This window comes from Aspergillus novofumigatus, assembly GCF_002847465.1.
Source record: "Aspergillus novofumigatus IBT 16806 chromosome Unknown P174scaffold_6, whole genome shotgun sequence".
NCBI classification, from domain to species: Eukaryota; Fungi; Ascomycota; class Eurotiomycetes; order Eurotiales; family Aspergillaceae; genus Aspergillus; species Aspergillus novofumigatus.
Window position 1 is genome coordinate 1,040,954 of NW_020194279.1, and position 25,476 is coordinate 1,066,429.

The 25,476-nt window shown below is 50.7% G+C and overlaps 12 protein-coding genes across 12 annotated transcripts; 4 read left to right on the forward strand and 8 right to left on the reverse strand.

Annotated features, from left to right (window-relative positions):
• Window positions 1-1,131: 1,131 nt before the first annotated feature.
• P174DRAFT_433111 (phosphoserine phosphatase SerB) lies at window positions 1,132-2,665 on the forward strand (the record flags this gene model as incomplete). The annotated part of the gene is made up of 3 exons (XM_024825792.1): window positions 1,132-1,959; window positions 2,020-2,277; window positions 2,342-2,665. 3 exons carry the CDS (start codon window positions 1,132-1,134, stop codon window positions 2,663-2,665), a joined length of 1,410 nt encoding a protein of 469 aa, XP_024680267.1.
• Window positions 2,666-3,057: 392 nt separating this feature from the next.
• Window positions 3,058-4,616, reverse strand: P174DRAFT_443654 (lipoate synthase). Its single transcript, XM_024827885.1, has one exon. The coding sequence runs from the start codon at window positions 4,539-4,541 to the stop codon at window positions 3,294-3,296; it is 1,248 nt and encodes a 415-aa protein (XP_024680268.1). The 5' UTR covers window positions 4,542-4,616; the 3' UTR covers window positions 3,058-3,293.
• A 205-nt stretch (window positions 4,617-4,821) lies between these two features.
• P174DRAFT_514115 (uncharacterized protein) lies at window positions 4,822-7,176 on the reverse strand (the record flags this gene model as incomplete). Its single annotated transcript, XM_024832056.1, has 3 exons — window positions 4,822-6,054; window positions 6,110-6,668; window positions 6,770-7,176. The coding sequence occupies 3 exons, from the start codon at window positions 7,174-7,176 to the stop codon at window positions 5,119-5,121; spliced, it is 1,902 nt and encodes a 633-aa protein (XP_024680269.1). The 3' UTR covers window positions 4,822-5,118.
• Window positions 7,177-8,281: 1,105 nt separating this feature from the next.
• P174DRAFT_452959 (putative ribosomal assembly complex component Ipi3) lies at window positions 8,282-10,356 on the forward strand. The gene is made up of 2 exons (XM_024829122.1): window positions 8,282-8,690; window positions 8,767-10,356. Exons 1-2 carry the CDS (start codon window positions 8,343-8,345, stop codon window positions 10,150-10,152), a joined length of 1,734 nt encoding a protein of 577 aa, XP_024680270.1. The 5' UTR covers window positions 8,282-8,342; the 3' UTR covers window positions 10,153-10,356.
• A 1,578-nt stretch (window positions 10,357-11,934) lies between these two features.
• P174DRAFT_393059 (2-deoxyribose-5-phosphate aldolase) lies at window positions 11,935-12,896 on the reverse strand (the record flags this gene model as incomplete). The annotated part of the gene is made up of 1 exon (XM_024823579.1): window positions 11,935-12,896. Exon 1 carries the CDS (start codon window positions 12,730-12,732, stop codon window positions 11,935-11,937), a length of 798 nt encoding a protein of 265 aa, XP_024680271.1. The 5' UTR covers window positions 12,733-12,896.
• A 365-nt stretch (window positions 12,897-13,261) lies between these two features.
• Window positions 13,262-13,762, reverse strand: P174DRAFT_410360 (uncharacterized protein; the record flags this gene model as incomplete). The annotated part of the gene is made up of 3 exons (XM_024824235.1): window positions 13,262-13,459; window positions 13,568-13,649; window positions 13,713-13,762. 3 exons carry the CDS (start codon window positions 13,760-13,762, stop codon window positions 13,262-13,264), a joined length of 330 nt encoding a protein of 109 aa, XP_024680272.1.
• A 281-nt stretch (window positions 13,763-14,043) lies between these two features.
• Window positions 14,044-16,298, reverse strand: P174DRAFT_393062 (putative siroheme synthase). Its single transcript, XM_024823580.1, has 2 exons — window positions 15,626-16,298; window positions 14,044-15,569 (listed from the first exon to the last, which is right to left on the reverse strand). Exons 1-2 carry the CDS (start codon window positions 15,948-15,950, stop codon window positions 14,200-14,202), a joined length of 1,695 nt encoding a protein of 564 aa, XP_024680273.1. The 5' UTR covers window positions 15,951-16,298; the 3' UTR covers window positions 14,044-14,199.
• A 590-nt stretch (window positions 16,299-16,888) lies between these two features.
• On the forward strand, window positions 16,889-18,949 carry P174DRAFT_514120 (proteasome regulatory particle lid subunit RPN5). Its single transcript, XM_024832057.1, has 5 exons — window positions 16,889-17,139; window positions 17,193-17,249; window positions 17,311-17,547; window positions 17,608-18,096; window positions 18,152-18,949. Exons 1-5 carry the CDS (start codon window positions 17,053-17,055, stop codon window positions 18,752-18,754), a joined length of 1,473 nt encoding a protein of 490 aa, XP_024680274.1. The 5' UTR covers window positions 16,889-17,052; the 3' UTR covers window positions 18,755-18,949.
• A 91-nt stretch (window positions 18,950-19,040) lies between these two features.
• Window positions 19,041-19,907, reverse strand: P174DRAFT_375144 (alpha/beta hydrolase; the record flags this gene model as incomplete). The annotated part of the gene is made up of 1 exon (XM_024822615.1): window positions 19,041-19,907. One exon carries the CDS (start codon window positions 19,905-19,907, stop codon window positions 19,041-19,043), a length of 867 nt encoding a protein of 288 aa, XP_024680275.1.
• A 224-nt stretch (window positions 19,908-20,131) lies between these two features.
• P174DRAFT_443658 (uncharacterized protein) lies at window positions 20,132-21,067 on the forward strand. The gene is made up of 3 exons (XM_024827886.1): window positions 20,132-20,140; window positions 20,287-20,350; window positions 20,480-21,067. Exons 1-3 carry the CDS (start codon window positions 20,136-20,138, stop codon window positions 20,777-20,779), a joined length of 369 nt encoding a protein of 122 aa, XP_024680276.1. The 5' UTR covers window positions 20,132-20,135; the 3' UTR covers window positions 20,780-21,067.
• Window positions 21,068-22,053: 986 nt separating this feature from the next.
• P174DRAFT_373986 (40S ribosomal protein eS27) lies at window positions 22,054-22,377 on the reverse strand (the record flags this gene model as incomplete). The annotated part of the gene is made up of 2 exons (XM_024822545.1): window positions 22,054-22,236; window positions 22,315-22,377. Coding segments are annotated over 2 exons (246 nt in total), but the record flags the coding sequence as incomplete, so codon positions are not given.
• A 586-nt stretch (window positions 22,378-22,963) lies between these two features.
• Window positions 22,964-25,225, reverse strand: P174DRAFT_443660 (aminoalcoholphosphotransferase). The gene is made up of 7 exons (XM_024827887.1): window positions 24,809-25,225; window positions 24,714-24,723; window positions 24,497-24,654; window positions 24,387-24,433; window positions 24,223-24,318; window positions 23,498-24,168; window positions 22,964-23,443 (listed from the first exon to the last, which is right to left on the reverse strand). Exons 1-7 carry the CDS (start codon window positions 24,946-24,948, stop codon window positions 23,330-23,332), a joined length of 1,236 nt encoding a protein of 411 aa, XP_024680278.1. The 5' UTR covers window positions 24,949-25,225; the 3' UTR covers window positions 22,964-23,329.
• Between the last annotated feature and the right edge of the window lie 251 nt (window positions 25,226-25,476).

Here is a 25,476-nt window from a genome sequence, read left to right on the forward strand (position 1 = left end):
GACGAGTGCAACAATGGATTGGTTATGTTTATAGATCTAGAGTGGATACAGAGATATGATGAAAGAGGGAAAACAGAACAGATTCAACTCTGGTAGACTGATTGAAGGACCAGAACGGAGATGCCCATGGCAAGACTGATATAAGAGAGAGACAGACAGGGACAATCACGACATAATCCGGTCACGGCACGCTGCTCTCCCCTCTATGTTATCATACTTACTTGCGCCATCTGCCGGCTGATTTTGCCGTGCTCAATCACGACATTGGCTGTGACCGCCTGCCCTTTCAAGAGGCATTGCTGAAAAATTCAATTTCCTCATGTGTTGGGGAAATCACGCAATACTTGCGCTTCCAGCGTCTCTACCCAACCGGAATGGCTTATGTCATCAGAATCTGCTTGGAAGTTCTCCTGTTCACTGTCCCTTCTGGAACAAGCGTGGAACACAGGAGAATGAGCATTATTAATGCAGATGAACACCGTTCATCCGAGCTGCAGACTGGCAGAGTCATACATTGCTCGTCTTCTCAGCTCCCGGGCTGCATCCGAGATGAGCCCGTAGTCTAATCGCCATGCTAGGGTCTCTGTTTGGTGTGTCAGCAAGCGTCGAAACGAGGGGAAGCAAATGTCTTACACGACTCCGAATCATGATCCTGTCGTTCCTTTAGACATTTAGACAATTAGTGCCTAAGTCCGAATATAGAGACCTAGTATGGCCTTTATTTGTTCGGACAACTGGCATCGCAGCCCAAGTTATAATAATCGGCTCGGTTTGGTCAGGTGCTGATGTTTCTGCCGGGCGGTGAAGCGCCAACGCCTACTCTTATACACGTGATTCATGTTTTCCTCTTTGGGACTGCCCCACCACGTGCCGCCCACCGGCCGATCGACACAGGGAACTGGCAAACTGCCATCGACGTACTGCGACTAGTCAGAGTCAACCATCCCCGTTATCATATCATTATTATTCTTGTTCTCGGACTGGCTGTTTACTTCGAGTCTCCAGTCCTCTACAGGGTGCCTTTCGGACGATCGCTTTTGGTTTGTTTGTGAAAAAGGCCGCCGGCTATCCGCTCTATCGTTCTGCCCCTCTCTTCAATCACAAGAGACCTTGTCCGACATTGCGACAAAAATGGCAGCACCCAACCCTATCGCACGTCCAACACGTCCGGTGCTACGACAGTGTCTTTCGAGTAACTCCTTTATCCAGGACCATCAACAGTATAAGCCCCCGGTTTCATTCACTCAAAACATCGAAGATGTCCTGGGAGCCTCGCGCGATTCTCTACTACAGTCGCTCTCTAATCTCCATGTTAATCCCATCAGCCCCGATCCCGAAAAGGTCACTGAAAGTGGCATTGTCCACACCATTTTCAATCATCAGACAAATCCCCTTCCTACTGGAACTCCAAAACTGGTAGCAACTATTATCTACAAGTCCGCCAATCCCGTCCATCCTCATCTCCATCCCGACTCTTCCCCAAATGCGAATAAGCTCCCGTCCCCCATGGTTCCTGTGGGATCCGCCCCGACGGTTGATATTGAGAAGCTCCCACGGGAGCCTCCAGCTCCGGAGCCGGAGCCACTCGACCATCTGTACGGTCCGTTCGTCTCCCAGCTGTGTTTGACCAATTTCCTCCAGATTATGGAATCCCTCTCGACGCCTTACCAGCGCATGAATACCTCTCATCGCTGTTTGGATCAGGATGATCAGCCGCGGGTCGTCGAGGTTACTCTCTCTCCTCCGCCGAACCCCGAGTATCTTTCTTTCGAGGATCTTCGCAAACACGAGAGCATATGGCGGTTCGAGCGCGAATGGAATGTCGAGGTCGTCCTTCAGAAGGAAAGCGTCTTCCGTCGTCACAAGCGTCTGGTCGTCTTCGACATGGACAGCACTTTGATCCAGAATGAGGTGATTGACGAAATTGCCAAATTCGTTGGCGTTGAGAAGGAAGTCTCGGTTCGTAGCGGGCAGCTTCAAGTATAATGAATAGCACAACCACTAACTCTGGGCGGCCAGGAAATTACTGAACGTGCCATGAACGGAGAGCTTGACTTCTCCGCGTCGCTTAAAGAGCGTGTCGGTCTCTTAAAGGGCGTTCCAGCTGACGTGTTCGAGAAGTTGAAGTCAGTACTCACCGTTTCGCCTGGCGCTCGCGAACTGTGCAAAGCTCTGAAGAAGCTCGGCTGCAAACTCGCGGTTTTGAGCGGAGGATTCCAGCCTCTGGCAGAATGGCTCGCTGGCCAACTCGGCATCGACTATGCTTTTGCCAATCACGTGGGTTGTCCTGTTCCTCATGCCAACTTCCTTGAGCCAGTCATTGACTAATATTCCTTTTCAGCTCGAAATCGACGAAGCGTCTCAAACCCTCACCGGCAAGCTTGTACCGATCCACCCTATTATCGATGCAAGCAAGAAGCGTGAGCTTCTCAAGTCTCTCGCGGTAGATAACGGCATTCCCATCTCCCAGGTCGTTTCTGTCGGCGACGGTGCGAACGACCTTCTTATGCTTCATGCGGCTGGTCTTGGAGTCGCCTGGCGTGCCAAGTCCAAGGTCCAGCTTGAGGCACCGACTCGTCTCAATGGCGAGAGTATGTTGGACATTCTCTATCTCTTTGGTATGACGAAAGAGGACATCAAGGAGTTGGTTTCCGACGACGCTTGAAAGCCATGCTTTCATAGTTTGGTTCCACCGATACATATCACTCTTACCATAAATGCTCTTTTAAATGAAAGGAGGGCACGGGTCCTGTCCGCCTGGCGCGGACAGGCCCTCACTTCAATCTGTCTGTCAACAAGGAAAGAGAGCATTTGACGAGGGTTTCTTGCTTTCGATTCATTCTTATCTTTGGCCTAGGGGGCTCGGATTTGATATGTACGAGCCGTCTACTCTCTTTCCCTTCTCACTATCGTCTTTCGGCTCTTTTTTGACAGTGCACTTTTCGGATACCGATTTTGTTTGAGGCAGTGGTTTGTTCAAGCGTACGGAGTATAGCGTCTCATGGGGCGTAGGGTGTGCAAGAGAGGTTTTGGTAGATATGCATGAAATTTTACGAATACCAAATAGCAACCATACACACAATGATTCCAACTCATTGATTTATGTATCGTATTTAGCTTGACGAGTGTCAACCCGTCACACTGACATGATGACCTGTGTCATATAATAGGCCCAAGCGATGAATACTGCAGTGATGATCATACCCGAAGCGAATCCGACGAAAAACCAATAGGCGCTGATAAATGATCCTAAAGACGCAAAAGACAGAAATAGAGAGAACCTCTGCAAAAATTCACCGCGTCACCTCGTCCACGGCAACTGGCCGATCGTCGACTGTCTCCTTACTTCCAGAGACAGCTCTTCTCTTCTTCAGCACATTCTCAATGAACGCCTCGCCAGCCTTGTAGCTGCTCCGGACAAGAGGACCTGACGCGCAGTAAAGGAAGCCCATGTCAAGCGCCCGCTGGCGCCACAGCTCGAATCGATCCGGAGTAACGTACTCATGCACAGCCATGTGACGCTTCGTCGGCCGCATGTACTGCCCGAACGTGACAACGTCCACGTTGACCGCGCGTAGCTGGCGCAGCGCATCCCACAATTGCTCATCCGTCTCCCCGAGACCAAGCATCAGCGACGTCTTGGTGATAAGCGAGGGCTGGGCGTTCTTCGCCGCCTCGAGCACACGAATAGACTGCTGGAAGTTGGCACGGCGATCGCGGACCTGAGGCGTCAGGGCTTCCACTGTCTCGACGTTGTGCGCGTACACGTCCAGTCCGGAGCGAGCGACCAGCTTCACCATCTCCAGATCGCCCGCGTAATCACCGGTCAAGCATTCCACCAGGATACTGGGTGCCTTTTGTTTGATCTTCATCACCGTCTCTGCGAAGTGCCGGGCACCTCCGTCCGCGAGATCGTCCCGGTCAACGCTGGTCAGGACCACGTACCCGAGTCCCCAGCGGGAGATCGCTTCGGCCGTATTCTCCGGTTCATGCGGGTCGAGCGGGGGCGGCGTCCGCGAGGTCTTGACGCTGCAGAATCGGCAGCCGCGGGTGCAGGTATCGCCCATCAGCATGATGGTGGCTGTGGCAGCGGATTTGTCGCTGCCGCCCCAGCAGTCGGAGATGTTGGGACACCGCGCTTCCTCGCAGACAGTGTGCAGATTAAGGCCGCGTAGGTCCTTCTTAAGACGCTGGTAATTCTTCGAGTCGGGAATCGGGGTCTTCAGCCATGATGGCAGACGAGTCATTTCCTTCTTGCGGCCGGCGGGCCCGACGAGGGCGGTCTTGAGAGCGTATGCTTCGGAGGGGTCGAGAGGGGCATTATCGTTCCCGACAAAGTCTGCGAACGATGGACCGGCATTCAATTTGTCTTTGAACGTTGTACGTCTGCGTGCTGTTGTTGTCGTTGATGGGCTGGTGGCTGATGGCGAGGGTTCTGTTGTAGCGTAACCACGGCAGCTGATGGGGGCAACGATTCCGGTTCGCGAAAGGGACCTTGATGACGCACAGAGCGATCGGAAGTGACTTGTTGATACTGCCATTATGAAAGTACTGCTGTTGTTATGTGGACGATAATGAGGATTGGCAGAGTGGCCATCGGTGATATTAAATTATAATTATTAGTATGATAATATTCCGCGGGAAAGAACCCAGCAACTCCGGCGAGACGATTACCCCGACGCTGACTCATCTAAATTAACTGCCTTCGGATTGTTGCCTGAGGTTTCCACGTTTTGGTGCAAGGGACTAAGCACCGAGTAGGATCACTGTGATAGATTGGACTATCGATCAGAATTACTGTTCGAGTATCTTTTGAATGCTCTTAACTATCTTCTCTTTAATCATACACCAGCCACAGCCGCCAATGATATACTTCACAAATGAAAAGCGTGCCAAATTTGGATTCCAAGTGGCAGGTATATAGAACGCAATGGTCTAAACAGCAAGTGAACGACATATTCGAGAGAGATTGGAAATTGAGGGAATAAAGCAAATATATAAGACCGACGGTGGTACCTGTAATGCTCACCATAAGGGCATGAAAGTCATTCGAGATAACATGACGAAAAGAAGATTGAGAAAACAGGAAAAAGATCGAGAGTCCAGCTTACAACAAAGCTAGGCTTTGGATTCAAGCACCTGGGCTAGAACGAGTACAGCGGATTTCAATGTTTCATCAGACCGGCCGCTCACTGCGAACAGCAGGTTGTCAACGATTCGATCTAAGTCTGTACGAAGCTCTGTACTTCGCGGTCCCAGCACGCGGTCTCTGATACGGGACGGCGATGTTGGAGTGAATTGCGTTGCTGGCGTTGAGCTAGGCTTCTCAGGGACTGAATCCAATCGGGATAATGTCGACCGATAGGATAAGCTGCTGGTCCCGCGGTGGGTTGACGCCAACGAGGCCACATAGTTTCGTGCTATCAGGACGGCACAGAGACAGTCAAGCAGGTTTTCCGCGACGTCTGGGAATATTTTGCGAAACGGTCGAATCAATGCCTTCTCGTTGTTTTGACGAAGGAACATTATGACAGGCGACGTAAGCTTCAACATATTCCGTGGGAAATCTTTAACGGACTGCTCCAGCTGTTCGATCGTCCATTCATGGTCCCACCACCTTCGCTCTTCCTTCTCTGACATATTGGACGACCGCGCTGGGGAGGTTTGGCTCTTTGGCGGAGAGTCGGCTCTAGTCCCAGGCTTCGGTTTGGGTGGCGAGAAAGATGGACCTTCTTTGAGAACCAGCTTCTCGCACACTATAGTTTCGCTCGCTGTTTCTGAATGGGTTGAAATGGAATCTGTATAATGCGACTCCTTGTCATCCTGGAACTCGTCTGGCGAGTAACAGGAATTATGGGTAACATAACCACTATCTGACATCTCCAATGGAGTGTCAGGGCTGAATGCAGATATTTCTTGTTGGCGCATGTCGGGAGTGGAAGGGACTGGATGCTGTGTAGTATTCGGAAGCGTGTGGCTCATGGCGGGAGATGACTGTCGGGATATATCGACCAGTTTGGGCTTAGTTATGCTGCAGCTGGTGAGATCAAGAATCTGCTTTTTGTATTAGTAGGGTAAACGAACGAGTAGCTCTCAAAAGGAGACTTACCACAGCTTCATCTGTAGCCTCCAGCTCACGTTTGCGTTCCAGGCGTGGAGGACTGTTTTGGACTATCTGGCACTTTCTCCGGTTCAGTTCTTTTGACCTCTCGTCCTTGACATCTAGCGTCCCCGGAACACCTTGAAGCCATCTCTCAAAGTATGAGAGATTACTCGGCATCCAGCTACTTCCCTTGCTTGAAACCGTTCCTGTCCGGCTTCTCTGAGCCGTGACAGCACAGCTAGAAGCTCTCCCTAGCTCTGGTGGCTCAATATCAGAGAATTCAGAAGGCGATAATGTTCGTTCCGAATCAGTGGAGGCTGGTGTGAATCGTCCCTCGTCGGACTCACATCGTTTGACCAGGTTGGAGTAAGCCGCATGGACATTGGTTGGTTCCTGTGTCGCCCTTTCCTCTGCTTTGGAAACCTTACCGCGCGCACCGTCGCAAGCGTCGCATGAGTTGAAATCAGGAATACAACCGCAATGTTTCATTCGTCTCTCACCCGCCTCCATCTCAGAATCCGGTTTGGGTGAGAAGTACGTTGACGATGTGGATGGACGCGATTCTCTGGAGTCAGACAGAGGGGGCTCGGCAGAAGTCCGAATGTCTCCAGACTCGAAGCCAAGTTCATGTCCGATCGCCATGTTCGCAGTCTCTGATTTCCAGACATTGGCCGTGCCGCTTTCGACTCCCTTGCGGCGGCTGTGATATTCTCCAACGAAGGGGAGCCAGGTAGGCGCAGTTGGAAAGGTTCCTTCATCTTCCGCACGGAACGAAAAGGCGAAATGCAGATGGGACCCCGCTCTGCCGGCCGTCTTGATTGTAGAGTCGTGTGCTCAGGTAGTTGCTCAGGCCGAGGAAATGTTGGTGGCATGAAAGACAGAGAACTCGTCATCTGCTTCCTTCTCCGAGGCCGATAGTCTTCCAAAAGACAGGCTGATACATGTTCATTATCCTGCGCCATGGAACCTTCTCGAGGCACACAGTAGGATGGTATGGGATAAGCGGACATTGTATGCTCATGATAGGTTGGTCTTGAGAACATTCGAGGAGATGGGTGGTCCGTGGAGGACATGTTGCATGCAGAGTCGTGAGAAGAGCAGTTAAGAGAAATGAATTTGCATATAGCGTTGGGATGAGCCAAAGAAGTCAAACCAGGAAGAAAGGAACCAGATGCGGATCATCTAAAAGAGCCATCATCACCTATAACTACGAGCACAGCTTACACACTCCAGCCATCCCTTGATGCCCTGGGGTGACAGCAGGCCAGACATTGGGCATGTATATCTGCCCCTTCCGGAGAGCCCCCAAAGATTTTGGAACATGAACGAATTGGAAAGGTAACGACTTCACCATCCTTGCATGCCAGTGGGAGGTGAGATCGAAATAGTCACCACGGCTATTGGAACGACCGCGGTGACTACGCGCCACCTGCAGGGACACCACAACGTGGGTGGTCTGCTTACCCAAGTCGATCCTATTTCGTCAGAACACAAGGAATGAGACATGCAGAGCGAGGGACAAGGTAACCCTGTGATCTTCCGAAGGGACGTCACGCTCTGTTTCTGAATTCAATTGGCTTACGGACTTGATGTGCCTGTTGCACCGAGCAATCAAAGGTACGCCCCTAGGAAAGGACCCCTTGCATCGGTTGCTGTGGGCGTAGGCATTGGCGGCCATATTTGGCGATGGCCGTACAATTTCGGTAGTGGCTGCAGATATACTTTCGAAGACATCGTTCATTCATTCAGATGGCTTTAATACCAACAGGAGGCACTGTAGAGAATGAGAAAGAAGACCCAGGATGTATGGCCACCATGGTGAAAATAATAGTTCGCCTGGCCTGTCGATGTCGATCCATCCTTTTCTCAGCGAGGAGCTGCTACTATGACAGTAGGGTCAGTAGGAGGAATTGAAGGGGCACCAAGGATTATTGTCAATGTATTGGGGCACGAACCAGAGATTCAAAGTTAATTCTCGGATGAAATATCCGTTAGTTAGATTTAATATTGTCTTCCCAGATGAGCTTGATCGGCATTTCTAGAAGCAAATACAGAGCATCTCATCTTCCCCATGAGCAAACAAGACAAACTGATCGTTTATCGCCCGCTTTATCGGTGATCCATCAAATGAGGAAAACGTAAAAAGAAAAAAAAAGTGTTTCTATGACAGCTGCTCATCATCATCAGCAGCTCCTCTTTTTCTCTCAATCCCTTTTCCTCAATCCTCAGTCAAGTTGTCATGCTGTCTGAGAGCTTTATCGCGTCGACATTGACGTCCGTCAAGACGCCAGCAGCTGCAACCTTGAGAGACGTGGGAATTTGTGTGCAAGAGTGGCAGCCCGCTCTCAACCTGCGCTCTACCTTCAAGAAAAGCTCAACAGCGGCCAATTGCCTGGCTGTGAGTCCGTCGCATGTGTTTGCTGCGCAGTCAGAGAAAGCCATCGTTCATGTGTACAGCCGAGAGAAGGGAAACCAGGAAGCAATTGTCCCTTTTCCGGAGCGCATACGCAGCATCGCGCTTGCGGGTGGAAAAAATGGGGATATCCTGGTTCTGGGAACAGAAGGTGGGCGGCTAATTTTGTGGGAGGTGAGTAAACAAGCTGTTATGAACTTGTTCTGCGTCTCTGCGAGTTCGGATATCTGACTTGGTCTTTCAACGGTAGACTTGCACCGGGCGACAAGTGGCTACGACAGCGTCGCATTTACAACCGGTGACATCGCTCGTGGTTGATCCCACTTCCAACTTCATTCTTTCGGGATCGTCTGATGCTAGTATTCATGTCTGGTCACTCGTTGATATCCTTTCATTCACGAAACCTCCCTCGGGTCGGGACCGTCAGCAGCCAAACTCGCCCATCCATACATTCTCAAACCATCGCGCTGCCATCACATCCATCGCTGTGGGCCATAGCAGCGGTCGCTATAACATCGCTGTGTCCGCCTCCAAAGATAACACCGCCATTGCTTGGGATTATCACACGGGACGCCTCTTGCGAACCTTCCTCCTGCCCGCCTCTGCAACATGTTTGACTCTTGATCCGGTTGACCGTGCATTCTACGTGGGATATGAGGATGGTAGCGTCCAGTCAGTCGACTTCTACAAGAGTCAGTCAATACAGCATACCCTACACGATCCTTCATTACAATCCACTCCGTCACAACCATCAGCGGAAGACCGCTGGCTTGCTCCTTCCTCGGACTTCGGTGGAGTCCTCTCGCTTTCTCTGTCTTACGATGGAATGGCCTTGCTATCCGGACACCAAAACGGAAAAGTCTTGTCCTGGAATGTAGCTCGACGGAAATATGCATCAACACTGGCAGATTACACCCACCCCGTGACGAATATCGTTGCGCTCCCCCTGGAAGGGCTGCCGTCTTCCGGAAACGAGTTGAGACGAGTAGCGCACACCATCGTCAAGCCTCGTTATGACCATGCTCTTTCAGAGTCTTCGGGTACGCCTGGCGCGGTCCCCGCTGACTATACATTCAGTACGCATCTGCTCGCCTCTAACACAGCCCGACTCACTTTAAGCGATCATCAAACGAATAAATTCTCTACAGCCTTGAGACACGCTTTCTTCCCTGAGTCAATGATGGAAGAAGGTCTTGCGGAGCTTGCCGCTCTCAAACATTCCGGAAACAACGGAAACCATGTCTCGGCGATTTCGCAATCAGTAGTCTCCGAACAAGCGGCAACCGTCGATGACTCCCAGATCGCATCGTTGGAAGAGGAAATTACCACTCTAAAGAAGAAACTTGCCGTCAACGAGACGGCCCGCCAAGTTACCACGGACGAGGTGACCAAACTGCGCTCGGACCTGGTCAACCTGCATGACTACGTCAATGAGCTGCATCAGAAGCAGGAGCAGGCCCATCGCGAAAAGCTCTTGCGTCAAGCTCGAAAGGAAGAGCGTGAGACTCGCAGGCGGGAAGCCTGGTTAGCTGCCGAGAAGAAAGGGAAGAAGGGTGATGCCGTACTTCGGCGGATGGAATTGGAAGAGGAAGCTCAGACTAGCGAAACCGATGATCAAAGCAGTGACGAGCTATGACTGTCGCTTCTATCTCCTATCTTCCCCTTTCCTTCCCCTTCCTTACAGTTCTCTGTTATGACACTAGGTTTCCCTGCATCTGCATATATATCGTTCGAATAGACTTCTACGAAAGGCGCAATGGGCTAATAGTTTGGGCAAACCACATATACTGAACAGTTTGCATGTGTATATAGTCATGAACCCACCAACGGTCTAAGCATGGACTCAATATCTAAAACTATCTCAATCATCTCATCCCTTCGACAAAAGTCCAAAACGCCTAACACCCTTAACAAACACGTAATCCAGGCCAACCCAACATTATTACGTCCACCAAATGCATGAATAACCGCCACATAGCCATATTAACGCTCAGTCGCCAATAATTCAAGCCTGAAAGGTGCTATCATCGCTTCGGTCGCACGTCAGAAGCCGACAGAAAAAAAGCAATAATGTAGAGTGGTCCATGTATCAAGGGGCTTGTGCACTGGCTCCTCCATCCTCCCTTGCTCTGGCTCCTCATCAATTGGCCCATTGCCACCGTAAAAGCGAATTGAAGGGAGCAGGCATTCCTCGGATGTCAGAAGTAGACGTCAGAACGTACAGCCTCGTGTTCGATCATCAACCTGGAATGCTTGGCTGACGGGCCTGGAAGTTGAGCCCGTTTCATCCGGGAACTTCAGAGACACATTCCTCTGATCCAATCTGAAACGACGAAGGGGGCAGACCAGAGCTTACAACAGAGTAGGATAGCAACCTCGCCTACCTTCCCGCCCTGCCAACTGAAAGAAGCATTGAACGGAATGATTCTTAGGAGCCTCGCCATAGACGGGGAGATGATATATCCAATTTGGTAGCAGTCCGATCTGCAAATATTGAGATGCATACTCAGGTTCTTGCGTAGGTAGAGTAGTGTCTCTAAGGACGTATACAGGTCTGCCAGCAAGGGTGAGAAGGGTGAGAAAGCAGTCCGACTTGAATTTGGTGCTGAAATTCCCCCAGACTTAGCCACAAGCTTCACAACGAGTGCATCGTTGTCATCATCTATACAATAACATCGTCAACGCAGAAGGCGGCTAGAGCACATGCGATGGACCGGGACACAGAGTCTTGCCCAATTAATTGAGCCTGGATATGACACGTTTGTCCACAGGCTGATTCTGAGATGTGCGAAGGAGGAAACATCCTCGATATTGACACTATGCCTCTCATTCACCTTATGATCTCCCTAGTCTTCGATCACTCGGTATATAGGCAGCAGATGCTCTAAAGGGAGCATCGTGGCTGCCGTCGCAAACGGCGAGATTGAAACCATTGCAAGGTCTTCGTCTTTGCAGGTTGTCACTCCCTGCAAGACATGAGATCTACCTATGTCGAATAACTGCCGAGTAGTACCTAGTAGTACTTGCCTCTGGTAAGTGACTTCGGTAGCTTGAAGGTTGTTTCGTCTTGGCAGCAACGCCTTTGGAAGGAGCAGTATGGAAGGAGTCGTATAAAGGGAGTCGGATAGACGGATAGGCATAGTCAATAATTGCAGATCTTTTTCATCCTCCTTCGATCAAATGTCTCGTCCGTGAGGAGAACGAATGACATCTGATGGGCGGTTGTTGATAACGTGCTCCACCAGCTCTCCACCCAAACAGCAATGTATCGATATCCATCCCTACGCTGTGCCTTATAGTTACTAGTCAGGTACATAGCTTTTAGACATTTGAAAGGTACTATTTCTCTGACGACAAGCTCAGTCTTAGGGGCAAACAATAGTCTACCTTTCTTTGGGGCTCACTACTGACCGCCGTACTAGTAAGCTGCAGGTGTGGCCGGCTGCGTCTCCTTTCCTGCGAGCTGGTTTACAATATTCACCCCTGAACTCGTTCCAATGCGATCTGCGCCTGCTTTCAACATCTTGACACAGTCTTCTGCTGAGCGAACTCCTCCACTGGCTTTCACCTTGGTTCCCCTTCCTACCAGCTCAACGACAGCCCGCATCATAGCGACGTCGTCAACATTGGCCCCCGCTCCCTTGAATCCCGTGCTTGTCTTGACAAAGTCGGCCCCGGCCATGCTCGATATAACAGAGCCAGCAATGATCTCATCTTTGGTCAATTGCGAAGTCTCCAGGATGACTTTCAACTTGACCGGCGACGGCGCCCCTTTCCGCACTTCGAGGACATCGGCGTAGACATCCATGTACTGCCCTTCCTTCAACTTTGGCCAATTGATCACCATGTCTAGCTCACTCGCTCCCAGTTCTGCGGCGTCCAGTGCCTCCTTCTCCTTCTCCATGGTGTCGTGCGTGCCTTCAGGGAATCCCACGACGCAGGCCACAGTGCACTCCGGGCTGCCCTGGAGATTCGTAACGGCTCTGCGGACGTGTCGCAGGCGAACGCAGACCGCAGCAAAGTTGTATTTAGCGGCCTCCGCGCAGAGCTTGTCAATATCCTCGTCTGTTGCATCTAAGGACAGCTGGGTGTGGTCGATGTACCGGTTCACGGAGGACGGAAGTGGGGTTTGGTATACAGGATAGACCTCCGGAAGCTGGTCCTTGTAACTGGAGATCACGGCACCCCATTCGGCATTGTTCGTAGGGAGAGTCATGGTGCTGGAAGCTTTGCTGGACGACTAGAAGAAAAATCACACCGTCAACGCTGTCAGGGGACGCAGTTTTGCTGTTGCGTCCCTCATCAGCTGCTGCGGAGAACTCCGACGAGTCACGTGATGTCTATTTACTGCATCATGATGAGCTATATGGATGCTGATGTCCTCTGTAGTCATTATCCGCCTCAAGAATTAACCATGGATGCGGATGGAATCTCCGAACACCCGCTCTTCCAGCAGGTATGCCAAGAGATAACGAGTCCACAGCCGTAGTGTCCCCATGCATAGACCAGTTTCTATCGAGACGATCCGAGCTTCCATGGATGAACAGAAATACACCATATACGGCCCAGCGAGATACGGTATGTATAATGCACACGAATGGCAAAGGACGTACACCGAAGATGTCATTGTCTTCACTGTAATAAAAACGAAGATCTCTGTGCCACGTACAAGACGCGCTGGTTCTCGTAAGGCAACCTAACAAAAGCATCGCTAAAGGACAAGTGACAAAACACCCTACCCAACCCTAACGGCAGCTTTTACACTCCGGTCCTCTAATATCGTCCACACGCCCAATCTTGCGAGGGCCAAATCCACCTCCAGGTCCGCCGCCGCCGCCTCCAGAGCTAGGACCACTGCCTCCCCAGCGAGGCCTAGCATTGTGACGGTTTCCTGACCGCGATACATTGAACTGGGAATTCTGAGCGGCAGTATAGGGATCGAGCTATGAAAGATCAAATGTCAGTAACTGACGTACAATATGCGGAGTGAACGATCCGGCGAGGCGCGGAGAAACGACCAAGTCCGAGATTATCGACGGGGCCTAACATACCGAGAAAAGGCTCACGAAATATAAGCCGAGGAAGAAGTAGATATTCTCGAAGAAGCGTAGAATGCGAACGGAGAGGGGAGGACTAAAGTGGGATGACATTAGTCTTCTGCTTTTCGCTTTCTAGAAGCGGCTGTTGTATCTGTACCTTGCGAGCACCTGCCCGTTCGAGAGATATGTCTTGTTGTCTGCTGGCATGTTGCAGTCGGTGCTGTTTGATGATAGATGGCTGTTGAGATTGTTGATGCTGACAAGAGCTGACTTGAGGATCCGTGGAGCGTGCTGGATGCCTAGTGGCGGAACCCGTGACTCCGTATAGATCCCTGTAGAGAGGTACGGAGAAGATATATTTGACCCAACTATCTACCTCAACCCACGCTTCTGAAGGGTTTCACGTCGGTACTCCCAGTCGCTTTTACTTTGACAAATACTTCAAAAATTAGAACAAGTCTGAATTTACTTTTAATGCAAAGCTAAATAAGAAATCAACGTGACCAATTCATAGTGTTGAAACATAATCTATATGGGTATCTCAATCTCAAATCGAAGACCTGTTGAAACAAAACTCCCCGCTCATGATTGTGATCTCTCACAACTCGTGTCCAGAAAATCACCGAATGCAAATGCTAGCCGTATCAAGAAGCGTTCAGCACACTACCGTCCCTCGTAGACTCGCCCAAAACAGGATGCAATTCATCCAGGCCTCGGAATCCCTCCTCAACGATCCACTTTTGACCGCTAGGTCGGTGTAGAACATGGCAGCTGGCTCCGACAATGAGCAACCCGGGAGGGCGAGACCCTTCAGCTTCAAATGCCAAGCATACGTGCTCAAGTGTTGAACGAATAACCCGCTGATCCGTGCATGAAGCCCGCTCAACGATGGCGCATGGAGTATCCTTGGGCCAGGCCGTTCTCGCGCGGGAGCCGTCATCTGCCGCCGGTAGCGTGGTCAGTGATTCCACGAGTGCAGACAGTCTATGCAGTGCCATCAGGAAGACAACCGTCTGAGTCGGTACGTAAGTAGGGGGCTCTGGAGCTGCGCCTTTCCTTCCAGTGCCGGTGCAAACTAGAACCTGGTCCGAAACACCACGATGGGTAGCAGGAATATCCGCGAACAAAGGGGCGCTGAGTGCACTGGTTATTCCCGGAAGGACCAAGGGAGTAAAACCTTCGCCTCGGAAGTACTCAAACTCCTCTCCTCCTCGACCATAGAGATACGGGTCTCCCTGCTTCAGCCGCAGTACGTACCGTCCCTGGCGTAGGGCTTCGATTCCCATTTGCATAAACTCTTCTTGTGCTTGATCCGCATTTCCGGGGAACTTTCGCGCAATATGGACCTCAGTCCGGCGCGGAATCAAGTCCAAGACGGGAGCAGGTACAAGCTTATCTGCCAATATAATGTCTGCATTTTGAATCGCATGAAAAGTTGCGCGAGTGAGCAGATCAGGGTGACCTGGACCAGAACCAGCCAGAACAATCTTTCCTTTCTTAGATAACAACGCAGTCCCATTCATGTCGCTGACATTTTCTTTACCAGCGGAATAGGCCTGAAGGATTCTTTCAATATCAGAATCGGCAATAGTGGCGAGTTTGCGTAATGGCCAATACTCGCAAATCTGAGAGAGCCAGCGCATGCGTCTTGTTTTGGCGGCCGATTTGTCATGCTCCGTGACTAGATTGTTGAAAGTATGTTTTTGGCCTGTCGAATCATCGTCGTCGCCGTCGAAAACGCCATCACAGAGTCCTGCAGCGTAGTCTTCTGCCCAAAGCCGCTTTCTTACCGCACCGAGTCTGTCTATGGCGGTCCCAAGGTTCGGAGGAAGCGAAGCAGAAATTTCCCTCCTCAGGCGAGAAGCGAGCTTGCAGCCACGGCCAGAAGTCGTAATTCCGATGTGCAGAGGGCCATCTGAGTACGTAGAAAGCAAGCTGAAGGAACAGAGATCCGGTGCGTCAGATACATTCACCGGGATTCTCAGACGTCGGCAAAGCTTCGAAATGTGGGAACCTGTTGAAGCGTCAACAGTCACGAACGCTGCTATAGGAAAATTGATCAATGCTTACTCAACGGGTCACTCCCGCCGAGAGTGACAAACACCATGTCCACAACATGGTCGACTTCTTCCCTCCCAAGAGTGGTTAGATCATCGTCTTGAAATGCTCTGCGTATCCATTGCGCTGAGCCGTCTTCGAAGCGCTCGGTCAACGTATAGTGCACATCGGCCGTATCTTGTGCTATTATGATAGGTTTCGCTCCGACGCCTACACTCTTCGCACAACGGGCTCCTGCTAAAGGGTTCGTCCCAATAATCAAGTGCACCTGATGTTCGGTGTTCATAGCCATCAGCAAAGGTGCTTGACAGCCATTGTCGCAAGACGCATCCTTCATCGTGACAGATTGCCACCGCAAGCAATGTCCAATGCGAAGAGCTTTGATTCTCTTCTATGAGGTGGAAACGTGAATATGAACGCCGCCAGAAGGGTTGCTTTGACTCTTATATCTAGGGCAACCGCCTTCGATCCTCAGCCTTAAGAAAAAGGGCTCGAATCGCTTTTTTGAATTTCCGCGGAAATACCAAACCCAGGACGAAGCTTATTCATACGCTGGAGATAACAGCGACTCCCCCCAAATGACTGGCGCAGATGACAAGACCGATAAGCTTATCAAGAGTATTATAGAACAGAAATCCAAAGACAATCTATTAGATAGTCAAGCGCAACAAGAAAACAATTGACTCTTTAATAACATTTCATTTCTTTCCGCTGGTTTGTACTCCGTGGAGCCCGAAATAGTTAATGCGATATTGCGTGATCGGTCCCTTCCGCTTATCTAAGCCTCCCAGCGATGTCACCAGGAACAGATGGAATAGACTGACAAGGAAATCACATTAAAGATACTAATAACAGGTCCAGTTGGAGGAATTGACAGAAGACTGGTAGAAGGACCTTAATGGCAGCCAACGCAGAAGCCTTCATGATGTTGGTAGTGACCATACCTAGGTCCTCCATCTGTAACCCTTGACTGATTCTTATCGCCATGTCCCCAAGCATCAGTTGAACATTACATCGTGTGAGCTTCGATAAAGACATCTTCTAAGGAGGTTAAACGCCCCAGAATCTGCCCTGAATTTCTCAGGAGTTCCATTGTGAGAACATCGGATCGCGAAACAGCGATGTGTATGAGAAAGGCAGGGTTGTTGACAGGATCGCGCGAATGTAGAGGCACTGGCTTGTCTGTAGCTCGATCGGAGTGATGCCATGTCACGTGACACAAAGCTGCCGCCAGCTTGAGCTGGTCCGCAGAGCAAGGCGCAGGAACACCGTACACACTGTCAGAGCTTCAAGTTCATCTATCTAGAATCTGTTTCAAACCCAATCAGCACTCTTCTTCCAGAATCATTTGTACCTCTGGGATATAGAAATACAGGCACTTCTAATTTCCACGCATCAGAACGACCATTTCAAGAAGTGACGTCTCAGTGCTTGTCACCATGTCCGACGGAGGCCTCTTGAAGCCGGAGAAGGATTTCTCGAAGGATGCTGACAAGCTGATCCCAGAGGCAGAGCAGCTAGCAAAGGTTTGAAGCATTTGCTTTCTCGTGTTAATCTAGTGCTAATATTGTCTCTCTAGTCCGATGTCGAAGGTGCCATCGATAAGCTCCTGGCTTTGGAGAAGCAGTCACGACAGGTATGCAACATCTGGATTCTTACGTTCCCGACGACTTGAAATGATCTGACACTCGATTCAGGCTTCTGATCTCGCCACCACTTCACGAATTCTCGTTACCATCGTCACAATTTGCAAGGACTCGGGCAACTGGAATCTCCTCAATGACCAAGTGCTCCTGCTCTCCAAGAAACATGGACAACTCAAACAGGCCACAACGAGGATGGTCCAGACAGTGATGAAGTTTTTGGATGAGACGCCTAGCGTGGATGTGAAATTATCTGTGATCGAGACGCTGCGAACCGTGACCGAAGGCAAGGTAAGTACTCCATAACCGGCCCGTCGCTCCAGTACGCTTGTCGCTGATTACCTTTTGCAGATTTTCGTCGAAGTAGAAAGGGCTCGTGTAACACGCATTTTGTCGAATATCAAGAAATCGCAGGGTGACGTCAATGCTGCCGCCGACATCCTTTGCGAGCTGCAGGTGGAAACTTTCGGTTCCATGACCAGACGTGAGAAGACAGAGTTCATCTTGGAGCAGGTATCTCTTTGCATAGAACGTGGTGATTGGTCACAAGCTGCGATCCTCAGCCGCAAGATCAGTAAGCGATACTTCGCACGCAAGCCAAAGAAATCCGCAGAGGAAATCGAAAAGCTCAAGAAGGCGGCTGAGGAAAGAGAAAAGACACGAGCTCCCGATGAACCACCAATGGAAGTCGACGAAGACGTGACAGACCTGAAGCTCCGTTATTTCGAGCAACAGATCATTCTCGCAAACCATGACTACAAGTATCTGGATGTTTGCAAACACTACCGTGAGGTTCTGGACACGGAATCAGTGGTGAATAACCCTGAGCAACTGCGAGCAGTAAGCCGAACCCTAACCTGCCTTCTCATGTGGAAACTGACGATAGTCACCAAAGGTGCTTGCCCGAATCGTCTACTACATTGTCCTCTCTCCATACGACAACGAACAGTCCGATCTGCTGCATCGCATTCAGCAAGATTCTCGACTCTCCTTAGTCCCTGTTGAAGCTCGCCTGGTCAAGCTCTTCACCGTCCCAGAGCTGATGCGTTGGCCCATGGTTGCCGAGCAGTTTGGTCCACATCTCTGCAACACGGACGTGTTCAACGCGCAACCCAGTCAGTCCGCGGAGGATCAGGCACACAAAAGGTGGCAAGATCTTCGCAAGCGCGTCATCGAACACAACGTCCGCGTGGTAGCCAAGTACTACACTCGCATTCAGATGGGCCGCCTGACTGAACTCCTCGATCTGACCGAGGAAGAGACAGAGAAGTATATCAGCGAGCTGGTGACATCAAAAACCATCTATGCCAAGATTGACCGTCCAGCACGACTGGTCAATTTCGCCAAACCTCGAGATGCCGATGATGTGCTGAACGAATGGAGCAGCGACATGAAGAGCCTTCTTGGGTTATTGGAGCGCATCGATCATTTGATTACCAAGGAAGAGATGATGGCCAGAATTCTTCCATCCCGCGGGGAGAAGGGCAAGGCTCGTTGAGAGGCATCTGGTTGGTGGCGCATATGTGGATAGCCGTCATGACTGATGGGTACTAGATATTTTGCAACAGCGTGTAAAATATTCCGATAGTGAACGACGCGCGGATTAATGCGTACGCAGATTCCAATCCCTTGTGGCATAGACCTTAGTGTCTCCGGTACTGATCGCAATTGTCTTGTCGTATTCTTCTAAGGCACGATACTTCTAAGTTTATGGACATGATCTGAATAGTAGAGTCACATATATATACAAAGCGGGTAGTAAGGTCAAAAATGGCGACCCAAGTCTAAAATGGTAGCTCCATATCCCTAACGTCATCTTCCTTTGCATCGGCCTTCGCTTGGTTTCCTTCCAGTTGCTCTTTGATGAACCGCACCGCAGCATCCAAATACGGTCTCTGACTAGGCAAAAAATGCCCACCAGGATGCCAGATAACCTTCCCCTCTTTTTCCGGATCCCCAGCACAGGCTTCGACCAGCGCACGACTGCGTGTGTCGTCGACAACAGCATCTAACGATCCCAGGACATGCAGAATAGGCGTCTGAATAGGCGGGCTCTCATAGAATGGCCGATACCGCGGCCCCGGTGACCGAAACCCACTATAACACAACGCAAACTTCAGAGGGGGATGGCCCGCTTCCTCAAACGACGCGGGAAATGCGACACCTGCAACAGGCTCCTTCACCTCGAACCCCTCCGACGCAACCTTGGGATCCGCGAAACGCTCGAATACCTCCTTTCGGCCGGGCTCAAGCAGCGACGCAACCATGGCGGCCATCGCGGCGCCCTGCGAGAACCCGATCACGCCGTCGAAGGGCCCTTCGTCGCGGAGGACCTTGGCGATGGCATCCAGGCCGCCTTCAAGGCCGACGTAGAGGGGTGGGTCGGCGGTGTTTGAGCGGCGGTACCATCCGTATGCTTCGATTTGCTCCTGCTGCTGTTCTGCGGTAGAACCCTCTGCGGGCGGCTCGTACCCTGGTATGTCGGCGGGGTTGAGGCGGGTGGGTCCTGTTGGGTAGATGGCGGAGACTTCGTGGAGGGGGAATGCCTTTGTGATGTGCTTGATGAGGGCGCGGCTTTTGGCGTGGAATAGGGTGCCGGACTGGGTGTAGCCGTGAAGCATGAGCAGTTTGAGGGGTTGACGGGGCGCCATGATGAGGGATGTGGCCAGGTCGGTAGGGATGTCACAATTAGAAAGAGAATAATGCAGATATTCTATAAGACATCCATCTATGCGAAAGTGAAGCTGAATGCTTGATATCTCTTGGCCCTATCTCTAGAAAAGGTAGGCGCAATGGGAAAACTCCCGCGCGATAAGATAAGGCGCGGCAACTGTTCCTTGCCTTGATCTTGGAGTAGCTCCACCACTTCTACTGACTCCATGATGTATCGGAATCCATCATCGTCAACCAACATCGCCTAATCTCTTCGACTGATCGCTTACTAGTTACTAGTAAATTTCCCACAAACGTCTTCCCACTCATCACAAACACAGTACTGTCCATCTAGGCCGCTACACCATCCAAAATGAGCGCTGAACAGCTCGAATTCAACGTCGACCGCATCGACGCCAAAATGGAAGAGCTCCTGGCGTACGTATCTGCCTGCAAGCATCACCAATAAGCGAGCACATGCACGCCAATCGTCGATCATCTCATCTCAGCGTCACGCCCAACCTGAATCAGATAGTTCATCGCTAATATGCGAGCTGTGCCGACAAAACAGATCCTTCGAGGCCCACCCGCAAATGCAGCCCCCAACACACACCCAACCCTCTTCTTCCTCTTCGACTTCGTCCGCAACACCCACCGCGAACTGCAAGAAATCGACATGGACAAGTTCCGTGCCGGCGACGCCAACGCCCGCAGCATGGCCCAGGACGTCCTTGGCCGGAACAACTTCACCAACACCCTCGTCAACGATACCACGGGTAAACTGGCGCTGATGACGGGCGGCGATCCCAACAACCCCGTGGATTTTGGAGAGGAGATCCGTGAGAAGGCGAAGGCGCTGGTTGAGGTTTAGGTTTAGCTTTGGATTTTCTCCCTTCGTTTTTGAGTGTTCCGACTATTCCTCCGGCTATCGCTAGGGGGTTGGTAAGTCACTGGAGGATGGATGGGCCACGAAGGGACAAGGAGCTGGTCCTTCTGCCCTAGTTAGCATCTCCATTGTTCCCATCAAGGTCTAGGATGAGGAATGGATCGAGACCTCCCGCATGAGGTTTATACCAGGCTGATTACTGAATGGCCGATCTCTCGTTAACATTACTGTGTATGAGCAAGACGGACACGAATGAAACTTTGTATTGTTGCATGAGTGTCGCTCCGCTGTCAATCGGTGCAGCGTGCCTCGTATCCTGCAGTCAGTCATAGTGTCATACTTTGTAGTATGCATGGGGAATTGCCGATTAGGTGGGGCAATATGGAGGCAAACGGGGTGGTAATCGATAAGAAAGACGTGACAAGCGACGCGGCCGATGGCGAAGACGATATACCCGTAGCGAGGTAAGATCTACGAAGCATGTAGCAAGTGGCACAAGGCGAATGCGGAAACAAGTGCATTTACATGTACAATTACATGGGCGACACCAGAGGACTGAAACTAGGGCTTGAGATTCACTACAGCAGTCGAGACTAACTACAGATTAGCTACAGAATAAACCGTAACCAACTGCAAGCTCTCCTGCCATGAACACTCGCTCCCGCATCATCCACCAGCAACATCGCCCGTCCTAGCGCGGCACCGGCCACTCCAGAGTCCATCCACTGCCGTCAATGACGAACGCTCAGTTTTATCCGACATCTGGGTATCGTTGTCGCCAGCCAGGCTCGTGCAGATGTTGTTCGTTATCGTCAAGAGGAGCCCGTCATCGTCCGTGTCGTCTTTTCCAGGGTAACCGAGATACAATCCGTTAATGAGAAGAATCGTCGTACAATATCAACAAGTGCGTGAGAACAAGTAAAAGAACAGAGTTAAGAAGCAGCGAGTAGAAGATGTGCAGAAACGGATTGATATAGTGTTGGACCGTGTTCATGTGCCAGATATCCGGAACTCCCCTCCATGAGAATAAAAGCTTAACAGATCGTCAATGCTTTTGGTTGTGGCAATTAACTGCCCGGTAATGCTTTTTTTCGGATCGAACTTTGTAATTTTTTTGAGATTTCCCGCAAAGGGGGCGAGGACTCCATCTTCTATCTGCAATCTGCTCTCTCAAAAAAAAAAGATTAATCCATCGTCGAAGAAGAACGCCACATTTCCCAAATCATCGCTCCGGCTTTGGTTGCGTCGTAATGTGACATTTACTTCCTCCGGAAGGAGCAGCCCTCAGTGAGTCTGGCCTTGCCACCGGTGGGCTGGCAAAGGACGGTCGAGCAGCCGGCGCAGACGACGACGGTCTGGGCATGGGAGAAGACGGTGGTGATGGTGAAGCAGCCGGGGCACTTGACGTCCATGAAGAAGGAACGGGGAGCAGGCACAAGGGTCTATTTGTCGAAGTGATTCCCAACATCAGCCATCGGATCCGGGACCTTGGTGGAGAGGTGTGTATTTCGGCATCATACCTTAAGCTTGTGCTTGCGAGCCTCAGCCTGAGGAGTAGGGTTGAGGAGGTCGACCGCGAGAACCTATTGTGAAAGAAAGAAATTGTGTTAGCCGATGATACCTTGATGACTTTTTGTGATGAAAACTGGTCCGGCGACGGCGAGCACACGACGGGCAACAAGCTCCTAGTCTGTGCAGACGTCCAGCAGAACGGCTAGGGGATATCTCAAGGTGTTGCATGAAGCCAAAATGCAAGCAGAACCTACCATCTTGACGAGACAAAAAGTCGATCAGCGAAATGGATTGAAATGCTGCGCTGACGGAGATGGCCTGCTTGAGGGGTGTTGAAGCGAAAGAGGTGGTCTCGTGGAGATGGCGAAGTTTGAAGGGAATTCTCTGAGGGCGTCACCCAGCCGGGCCCGTTTGGGGGAGAATAGGGCTCAAACCCTCGCTTACCTTCCTCTTACTGGTAATTCTGACACGGCCAGTGTGCTCTTCCCATCCCCGCCCAAGAGATAGCCAATCATATTGTCTACTAGGTCTGTTAAGGTATAGCTTGAGCCCCATACCCGCTATTCCTGATTAAGTAATGACTTCGCCATCAAGGTCCTATAGTCCAATCTTCTGGATCTGTCCAGCTACCTCTTTTTGATGGCCTCAGGAGTTTGGTAGAGAATAGCTCAATCCGTAACGTATCAAACTCATTAGAAAAGGCTGCTGTTGAATGAACCGCTAATCCAATTTCCGCATAATGTAAAACATGTCAATGGCTGGTTTCCAGACCAGCTATAATATAGGCACCAGGTAGACTGTATGTACCTGAGGTATAGCTCAATAATCCAAATCGATCCAGATGAAGCAAAACAGTATCCCGACTGAGCGGCTCTAGCGTACAATACAATACAGTGCGATCGGGGATTGCTTTCCCACTCTAAAGATCTTCGCCGAACGTCTCCCTGTCACGAATTTGCGGTTATATGGGATTCTGGCATAGTTGATATGCAGCTGAATGGATGCAGTGGGCAGTCTTTGACCTCACAGGACTTTCTTGGGTTGCCCGTTAGCAACTGGCCGCTCTTCGACATGTGGATACTTGATGGACAAGCACCAAATGTCAATGTAGTCACATATTGTAGTGATAACATCGTGCTGGGGATCGTCAGTCTCAACTATGATTCCTTATTGTCGGGCAGCAGAACGTACCACAAAACTTCCGTACACACCGATGGCGAGACCCAGACATCCGAAGAGATAGGCGACTTGACCGGATTCTTTCCCGAGAACACTCGGCCAAAGACCAAGTAAGGATGCAGCACTGTCCAGCAAACCCAAAGCGAGAGGGGCAATGCCGATGAAGATATGGGAGAAAGGAAAGTCCGCTTTGATCAGGTGTGCAACAATCATGTTGCCCACAGCGTAGGCGTTGATCAAGCCCACTAACAGCATGAATGGAATCGTGTAGTGTTCCAGAATGGTGGGCTGCAAGTATAGGTAGACGGGGGCAACCGTCCACATTGTAACCAGAGGGATCAAGCCATAAAGGGGTTTAACCGTGTCCTTTCCACGCTCAGCTTGAACCTTCATGACATGTACGATGCTGGAGCCAGTGGCAAAGAAGAGGATGATGGCGCCGTAGATCAGATACCACTGCGTAAAGGGCATCTCATACAAATGAGCGGGAATCACATCCAACTTGGGGACACCGATCGTCTCAAGCATGGGGCGGTGCCAGAAGCTGCCACCGCCCTGGTAGGCAGTGAAAGCGAACACGGTGCACAGAGTCAAGACACCTTCAACGGGACCAGAGATGATCCCCAGAGTCAAAACTTGAGTATAGTATTCATCCCATGTCTGCACATAGAAGGTCATAGTGGCTAATCCGAATTAGTACCCCGATAGAGTAATTCTAGAAGGCAATATCGGCGTACCTCCGAAGAGACTCAGTATGGTAGCCCAGGTCTGACCAAGGTTCGTCACGCCAGCAAAGATGATTACTCCGAGAGCCGTATTGCATGCATCAACACCTGCAGGGAAAGAGAATGAACATCGCGCTTTCTCTTCGTCCTTGAAACCCGGGCGACGTTCTACTTACTGTGGTCAAACAGCTCCCCAAGGGGGCTGCTCTGTCTTGTTCTCCGCCTGTGGACAAGACTCAGTCAATCTAGTCTACTAGCAGATGGGAAGGAGGACGGGAGTCCATACGCTTGCATGCCGTCTACTGCATCGAACGTCTGATACAGGAACAACCCAATGGCGCAACTGGCATAGACCCATGGAGGGCAATCGTGATCTAACGTTGGGTTGTACCATAAGATGGTGATGAAGTTGATTACCACAAATAAGAACCCTGTCAGGGTAATCTACCAATCCTCAGTTTGGTCTGCTAAAGTTCGTTCAGCCAGGAGGACTAGAGACTTACGGCATTAGGCCTGGATAGAAAGACATAGAACACTACTGTTAGCTAGGCCAGGCAGCTGAAAGATTTTAAATTTCAATGGGAGCGTAGCTACTCACGCCATGCCCATGGGGAAACAGTTGATCACGCATCGGTTATAGAACGGCTTGAGGACATATCGACTAATCAGCGAGTGATCCACTCCAGCATATCGATAAGTCTTGAGGTTTGGCAATTGATGCTGCCGAATGTAGGTCATCTTGTCGACCTTGCTCCAGCCCCGGGATAGTCTATGGGAAGTATGCTCAGGAGAGACGCTGCTTCGCTGTTGTTACGACCAGAGAGTAGCCAAGCCGGCGGTGAATCCCAAACTTCAAGTACAAAGAAGGTCGAGATAAACAGAGGAGGCCAAAAGTTAAAGATCGAAAGTTCAGTGTATATTATAAAAGCAATGCATCGGTGGAGCTCCTAGCAAAGTAATGGCGACGACGAGGGATATTGAAAAAGGACAGATGGAGCGCTGGTCTGGATTGTTGACGTTCCCTTTTAGCACCAAATTTCTGTCTTGTCTACTTTTTTTTCTGCCGGCGGAAAAACAGCCTTGAGGGCGGGATGCGGGGCCAAAGAAACATACCGCATGTATTCGAACTTACGGTACTTTACGCTTAGGTTTCTTAGCTCAAGGTTGCACGGATGCCTTGGATGCATGAAGTCGATGAATCCACGAATGGCATAAATATGGATGTGTGTTCATTAATGAGACATCCTGGTATCATGTCTGAACCGG

Excerpts from the sequence above, each read along its gene's own strand:
- P174DRAFT_443658 (XM_024827886.1), top strand. Across the intron at positions 20,351-20,479 it reads TGGAAGAGCTCCTGGCGTAC|ATCCTTCGAGGCCCACCCGC; the intron begins GTATCTGCCTGC and ends CCGACAAAACAG.
- P174DRAFT_443660 (XM_024827887.1), bottom strand. The coding sequence starts at position 24,948 with ATGACCTACATTCGGCAGCATCAATTGCCAAACCTCAAGACTTATCGA. Across the intron at positions 24,434-24,496 it reads GCAGTAGACGGCATGCAAGC|GCGGAGAACAAGACAGAGCA; the intron begins GTATGGACTCCC and ends TCTTGTCCACAG. Across the intron at positions 24,319-24,386 it reads TGGGGAGCTGTTTGACCACA|GTGTTGATGCATGCAATACG; the intron begins GTAAGTAGAACG and ends CTTTCCCTGCAG.
- P174DRAFT_452959 (XM_024829122.1), top strand. The coding sequence starts at position 8,343 with ATGCTGTCTGAGAGCTTTATCGCGTCGACATTGACGTCCGTCAAGACG. Across the intron at positions 8,691-8,766 it reads GGCGGCTAATTTTGTGGGAG|ACTTGCACCGGGCGACAAGT; the intron begins GTGAGTAAACAA and ends TTTCAACGGTAG.
- P174DRAFT_443654 (XM_024827885.1), bottom strand. The coding sequence starts at position 4,541 with ATGGCAGTATCAACAAGTCACTTCCGATCGCTCTGTGCGTCATCAAGG.
- P174DRAFT_514120 (XM_024832057.1), top strand. The coding sequence starts at position 17,053 with ATGTCCGACGGAGGCCTCTTGAAGCCGGAGAAGGATTTCTCGAAGGAT. Across the intron at positions 17,140-17,192 it reads AGGCAGAGCAGCTAGCAAAG|TCCGATGTCGAAGGTGCCAT; the intron begins GTTTGAAGCATT and ends TTGTCTCTCTAG. Across the intron at positions 18,097-18,151 it reads ACCCTGAGCAACTGCGAGCA|GTGCTTGCCCGAATCGTCTA; the intron begins GTAAGCCGAACC and ends TAGTCACCAAAG.
- P174DRAFT_393062 (XM_024823580.1), bottom strand. The coding sequence starts at position 15,950 with ATGAAGGATGCGTCTTGCGACAATGGCTGTCAAGCACCTTTGCTGATG. Across the intron at positions 15,570-15,625 it reads CGGCGGGAGTGACCCGTTGA|GTTCCCACATTTCGAAGCTT; the intron begins GTAAGCATTGAT and ends ACGCTTCAACAG.